General features: G+C 32.2%; 1 protein-coding gene across 1 annotated transcript; it reads right to left on the reverse strand.

Moving 5' to 3' along the window:
- Positions 1 to 1,829: 1,829 nt before the first annotated feature.
- LOC145029575 (uncharacterized) lies at positions 1,830 to 6,982 on the reverse strand. The gene is made up of 7 exons (XM_078978075.1): positions 6,949 to 6,982; positions 5,657 to 5,670; positions 4,450 to 4,593; positions 2,868 to 4,018; positions 2,630 to 2,793; positions 1,918 to 2,530; positions 1,830 to 1,833 (listed from the first exon to the last, which is right to left on the reverse strand). Exons 1-7 carry the CDS (start codon positions 6,980 to 6,982, stop codon positions 1,830 to 1,832), a joined length of 2,124 nt encoding a protein of 707 aa, XP_078834201.1.
- Positions 6,983 to 7,492: the final 510 nt, after the last annotated feature.

A 7,492-nucleotide genomic window follows, 5' to 3' on the forward strand; every position in this document is an offset into this window, starting at 1 on the left:
ACCGGACTTCGTTCAGGATCTCGAAAGGCATTTGATGCTGTTTTTATTACTAATTTTGGGGTTATCTGGAATTTTACGAATTCCACTGTTTTTGGCATGGGTGCTCCTAGGAAATCTTCTATTTTGTATGATGTGGTTGATAGGTCTTATTTTTGGATTTTTAATAGGTGCAGGAAGTCCAAATCACCCTCAGTTTGTTCGATTCATAACACTTCTTTATCTTGTGGTCCTATATATTGGTTTCTTTCCAACTTCTTTATAGTTTTTAACAAATCTCCACCGTGTTCTCTCTCTCTCTCTCTCTATATATATATATATATATATATATATATATATATATATATATATATATATATATATATATATATATATATATATATATATATATATATAACGGTAAACACACACTCATACTAACTCTATTCCGAATTCTATACATTTGTCAATCACAACACTTAAATTTTCAACCACTTAAGGAAGGAACAGTTCATCAGGCCCGACCCTAAAAGGGGTGTAGGGTGTGCGACCGCACAAGACCCTAAAAAAAGTAACGCCCGATGTTTAGCAAATTTATGTAGGTTCTTATATAATATTTATCAATTATGTAACAATTTTATCAAATTTCTTATAGCTCAGTCGAATTAGGGAAAGTGTGTATTCACTTTCTTTTAAGTGGTCACGCTAAAAATATTGATATTGTTTTTCCTTTACTAATCAACCAGCGTTCAGATCTTTGCTCTTACTAATCTCTCATAGGTTTTTTAATTAATCTGTTTCTTTTTTATTTAGGAGTGTATTTTCTTACTATTCCCACAGGACTCTCAAAATCAATAGACCCGAAGTTCATTTCAATACATCAAATATTGTTAGGTTACAAGTCATTTGGTATCGGTAAACAACATATTACTTATAACTTATCAAGTCAACAAATCCTTCCCAAACAATACGGTTTTTCATAATATTTTTTACCAACATGTACAAGAGCTCTCTTTTAAAAAAAAGCATATACGTTCAATTATTATTATTCGACCAACTTTTTTTTAAAGGACAACTGGACATCGACATCCTGGTTTACTGTTATGAATTCACTAAATAACTATTTTTTGTACTTTACATTGTAATAAAAAAAACAAAAAAAAAACATTTTCAATAAATTGTATAAATAGTAAAAAAATAGAAAATATTAAAATTCGAATGCTCTTATACGTTTTCAAAAATAAAATAAAATAACATGACATTTACATAATATATATATTTATATTTGTTAAAAAAAAGTTATTGAAAATTTTACTATGTTTCGTACTAAAAGGCTGCACTGCAAATCTTTTCGCCGTCAAATAACCGTATAGCCTCGTGTTTTTTACCATATAGGTGTTTTTGAAAAAATTATTTACCTAACAGGTATACTTTTAAACATATTTACCATATAGGGTTATTTACCTTTTTATTTTATTTTTTAAATCATGTAATCCTTTCCTTTTCCTTCTTTCCTACCAGGACATGCACCGCAAATTAAAACCATTTTATATGTAAATTCTATGTTTCACTGTAACTAATTTTTTATTTATTTAATATAATTTTATTATTTTTTTTTATTTTTCTTTGCTTTTAATGTTTATTAATTGCTTTTTACAAACATCATGTAACTAACAAATCTTCTTGTAAAAATCAAGAAACAACTTTTAAAATTTAGATCAACCAATAATTTTTTAAATTTAAACTCACAAAGAGCATCTAACACTAAAATATTTGAAGTACAAACCCAACAATATGTTACTAAAGACAAAAGAAAATAAGAAACATTCCAAATAACTTTGATTCGATAACCATTATCTGCAAAAAAATAAAAAATAATAAGATATAAAAAATAAGATATAAAGTTATACAAATGAAAAATTGTTGAATGTCTTAATTTACCTTGGTTTAGACAGGCATTTTTTTCGATTGTGACCACTTTGCTTACAAATTCCACAAAGGTTCGCTTTTCTTCCTTCTTTAATGTCCATTCCATTTCGAAGTCTTGTTGAGCGGCGACGACCTTTTTTATTCCGTAAGAGCTCAAAATTTGGAAGTAATTCTTTAAACAAAGATTGTGGCCAATACGCTTCATGAGGAAGTGGGGAAAATTCGGAAGCCCAAGTATCACAATATTTTACAATTGAGTAACATTTATCAACATATTGCCAACTATTCAAAGAAAGTGTGGCACATGCACTCAAGACATAAGAACAAGGATATTTAAACACTTCCCACTTACCACATGTGCAAGTTTTTTGCTCCAAATTAACTACTTGCACATTTCTTCCTCTTTGAGTTATCAACTCAAATATACCTTTCTCTCGATTAAAAGATCTCAAGGAATGTGCACTTGCTTTTGACATCAAAGCTACTTGTTTGACAAGAACATGAGGGGTATATGCATCTCCATTAGCCCGTGAACTGTTTCCTAAAGGGCGTCTCACCTCAAAGTAATGCACCAATCTATAAAAAGTAAGTTGGACACAAGCCGTGATTGGTAAAAAACGGGCACCTTTAAGGACACTATTAAAAATCTCTGACAAATTTGTTGTGAGCAACCCATATCTCCTCCCACCATCATGTGCAAGTGTCTATCTATCAAGTGGATGACTCTCTAGCCATTGTCTAGCTTGTGGATTTAGCTTCCCAATTTCTTCCATGGTCGAGTTGAATTTTCGAACTTGATTTTGACTCCCGGCACGATAAGCTAGACCTTTCAATTCTGAATTACGAAACTTCTCGTAAAAGTTGTTGATAAAATGACGTAAACAATGCCTATGAAATAAACAACAATAATGTGAGTTATAAAGGTTTAAAAAAATAAACATAATGTGTGTTATAAACATTACCTATGAAAACCACGTGGCTCTAACCATGGCGATCCATGTTGATTGACCGCCTTTAGGATTCCAAGATGACGATCAGAAATTAAACAAATACCTTCACGTTCTTTTACCACATGAATCTTGATATAAGAAAGAAACCAATTCCAACTATCATACGATTCATTTTCTACAATTGCAAATGCTAGTGGCAAAATCTGATTATTACCATCAACTCCCATTGCAATCATCATCGTTCCCTTGTACTTACAATACAAATGTGTGCCGTCAATGCTAATCACCGGCCGACAATGTACAAACCCCTTAATAGAAGGGGCAAAAGCCCAAAAAACACGTCTAAATTCCATGGGTTCTTCATTGGTTGAGCTCGAAACTAACCACTCGACTATAGTCCCCGGATTGAACTTTTGAACTGCGCATAGAAATTTGGGTAAAGCAGAATAAGATTCTTCCCAATTGCCAAATACTTGTTCAATCACTTTCTGTTTTCCGGTCCAAACCTTTTTGTATGAAGGAATATAACCTAATTTATCGACTATTTTGGCTCTCAACGCAGGAATACTAATTGAAGGCTGCTCTTTAATTAGATGTTTGGTTTCCTGGGCTATCAAGCTTCCATCTAGATTTGGATGGTCTTGCGAAATATTGTTGTATAAACAAGTATGTGGACCCATGTACTTTGTAATTTCAAAATATCCACTTCGTTTTCGTTTGATTGCACGAACTTGCCATTTGCAACCGGATTGTAAATGTAACTTGCATCTTATGGTCCATAGAGTTGGACGTGTCTCAACAACCTCAAATTGTTTATGTGTCCTAATACTATAAAGCTTGATAGCTCTAATAAGTTCTTCTTTGTCCTTGAAAGAATCTTTCCCTAACTCTTGTGTAAAATCATTTTTGCTCGCTAATTGTGTCACAATCCAATTGTTGACGGTGGTCATATTCGTTTCTTCTATAATAGTAAAAGTTGAAGGAACTTGAAAGTTGTTGTCAAAAGCGTCTTCATCATCTTCTTCTCCTATGCCATCTTCTTCAAGCACTTCATTTGCATCAGCTTCATTGTCATTTGTTATTGCATTGCTCACCACTGCAACTTGAGAGATTGTATAGAAATTCTCATTTTGAACAATGTCTGATATGACATTAGCATCTATCTACCAAAAAATATAACATAACAAACAATCATAACATAAACTAAAACTCAAATTTTCAAGAAAATTTAATTTAATTCAAGCAATTCTAATTTCATTCACTAAAATTTCGTTCAATGTGAATCTGTGATGGAATGGAATCTAATTGCATTCACAGAAAATTTCAAATACTCACAAATGTAGACAATAAATCCTAACTGTGGTGAAAACTATTACAATTGGAATCAAAAGTTTCAGTAACAACAACAAAATAGAGAAACAATTGGCTATTGAAGATTAAGGTTCAAAAATTCGAACCTGTGATGGAAATCCAAAAAAAAAAAGACAGAAATCGAACATTAAGGTACAATAGAATCGTTTCTTTAACTGATTATCGAACCTGTGATTGAAGATTAAAGTTCAAAAAATTGAACTGATTGAAGAGTGCTTCTTACCTGTGAAGTCGCAACCTCCGATTGCCTTGGAGTCGTCGGCTGCAGTGGATTCGCCGGAGTCGTCGGTTCGGCCGGAGAAGAAGGTCTGGCCGGAGAAGAAGGTCTGGCTGAAGGGCGCCTTTCTTCCTGCAGGTAAAAGCGACGCTGTGAAAGAATGAGTTAGGGCACGGTGTTTTTTTTTTTTTTTTTTTTTTACTGAATTACCAAAAAAAACCCATTATAGTAAATATGTTTAAAAGAATACCCATTGGGTAAATATTTTTTTCAAAAACACTTATATGGTTAAAAACTCGTATAGCCTCACCAGTCAAAGTCTCAAAGACCCTACTGCTCTTAATCTCCTACTGCTCACTAACGCCGTTTACTCAAGGCCATTAAGATCTGTATTTCTTTTTCAGCTTTTAGAGTTTTATCGTTAACTCACACCCGTACTCTTAATTTTTCAGTTTTATTTGTTTAATTCGAATAACACTCCATTGTTTTTTTTTTTTGTAAAGAATGAACGGGTATCCGGGTAATTTGCAAGCAAAATAAACTATATATTATTAATAACACGAGTTTTCAACGTAATAACATTTGGACGCATTTTATTATTATATATACTAAGACTAAGGGGAGTAGCTGTTTTCTATGTGTCATCTCATTTTTCTCCGTTAGATTAACATTTTGTAGGCAGTAACTCCTAGCATTCTATTTTTTGTAAAAAAAAAATTCTGATTTAATTTGATTTTTATTTTAATAAACAAACATTTTTTTTTTAATATTACATATGCATTTTTCTAATTTAATTTAATTTATTTATTTTAATACCGAAACAAATTTGGAATAGAAGCATATTTGTGATCCACACGTTACAAATTGTGATGGGAAATAGATATTGAGATGTAATGAAATCAAAAGAACAGAATAACAAGAAGATGATAAATTTGATCAAAAGATAAACACAATCACAAATGATTGTTCGGAAACCCCTCACCTCTCTTTCACATCCACAAGGCTAAAGTCAATACAGAAGTATCAATGTAAACATAAATCTAGATATCCAACCATGCAATCCAACCATCAATGGATTAAAATTTCAAGAATATCTTTATCATTGACTGCAACAACACCCTCAATTGAATGCATATATTTGAATTACTCCTGTAAAAACATGCAGCAGATGCCAAAGACTGATCATGGCTACCTAAATAATATCAATGAAAACAGCTTCAATAACCACTGAAAGAAAAAAAAAAAAAAAAAAAAAAAAACATCATGAGTTAAGTTTTGTATGCTACATATAAAATAAATGATATTTGAGGAATTTCATTGAGGAATTTCATCGAGAACTTGGTGTTCGTCTAAGCACCATGGAAAGACAACGGTAAATTGCATAAATCAGACACATAAATCACAAAAATAGAGTATAGGAGTTGCTAATTCGTTGAAATATGAAGAACAAAAACCGAATCAATAGAGATGCATAATGGAATAGAAAATTAAATCGAGATGTAAAAATGATGAACAAAACCCGGATGGCGAGGCTTCGTTGGCGACCCCTTGGCGCTAGCCAAGGGGCGGTGTTAAGCGCCCTTGGCGACCCATGGCGACCTTACTAGCGAGACCCACTCCATTTAGCCTAATAATAACACGAGTTTTCAACGTAATAATATTTGGACGCATTTTATTATTCTTGTTTTATAATAATGATAGAGAAAATTACTAAACTAGTCATAATCATTAATTACTAATTAATTTTTAGCCAAAAATTAGCTAGCACATCTAATTATAGCTAGTGAAACCATAGGTTTCCAAATTCATCTACCCTTTCGTGTGAAACCAATAACAAAAAATTTATTTTCATAACGAAAGTAGGAGGTTTCAAAAAACTTATGGTATGCTCTCGATAACATACAACCTCCAAGATATTAAGATTTCAAAAACATATGGTTTCATGACAGAAACTTACGATTTTGTTTTTTTTACAACTTTTTTGTACAAGTTGACTACTTTTTGTAAAAGTCGACTAATATATTGTACCTACTACATACATTAGAAGAATCATATTTATCAGATTAAAAGTTCGTGGTTTTTCTTCTTTAGCTTGTTTTCTCTCAAAATTCATAGAACAAGTTTAACCGAGTATTCCGTATTGCTTATCACTGACGGATGAGGGAAGTTTATTAATTCATAACTATCATATGTATGGTTACTGGGATACAGTCCGAAAATGTTTTATTATGGTGTTGAATTTTACGAGACCATCATATTCACTGAATTTTTTATTTGATGAAAAGTAAGATGGGTATTCCCGAAGAATCAAAAGTCAGACTGTCTTATCAACATCTCGAGCAACTGTATTATTGTGGTATTGTTGATGATCATGATATTAAAAAGTTGATCAAGGTAATAAATGTCATTGGAGATAAACCTGTGTCGGTGTATGTGATGGTTGAAGAAGGTGTTAGGGGTAAGAAAGTTGTTGATAAAGGAAAAACATATGTGACTAACATATACAGCAGAAAATAGAGCAACAACCTAATATGTACATTTATATCTCCAAATCTATCTCAATATCATATTGTTGCAGAAAATGTAAACGTAGTGCCATAACCAATTATGTATGTGGAAATACAAAATTATAAGTATGTTGGTGATAATGATGTCAGTACATATGTTAATGATGTGGGTATACATCATAACTTTGACCACAAATCACTAGCCAATGGTCAATGAGGTCGGTAATGAATCTAGAAAAGAAGAAGTTCCTTTTTTGAATGATGGTGAACTAAAAGGATACAGGGAGTTTGTAGATTGTGACAAGTTGGATTTATCCGACCTAGATAGTAACTCTAATGGAGAAGAATTAGATGATGAACATAAACTTATTTATTCAGATACCATGTTTCATGGTATGCCCCCATTGTCTTCGTGTCCCATAAATGTTGACATGAACATTCCATCTTAGAGGGTGGACATGAGTCAAGAGATCAAGCTTCTACACATGTTTGGAAACAAAGAGTTGCTTAAGCTTGTAATTGGAACAAAATACATGGCAGAG

This window comes from Lactuca saligna, chromosome 2 (assembly GCF_052625555.1).
Source record: "Lactuca saligna cultivar CGN05327 chromosome 2, ASM5262555v1, whole genome shotgun sequence".
Classification (NCBI taxonomy): domain Eukaryota; kingdom Viridiplantae; phylum Streptophyta; class Magnoliopsida; order Asterales; family Asteraceae; genus Lactuca; species Lactuca saligna.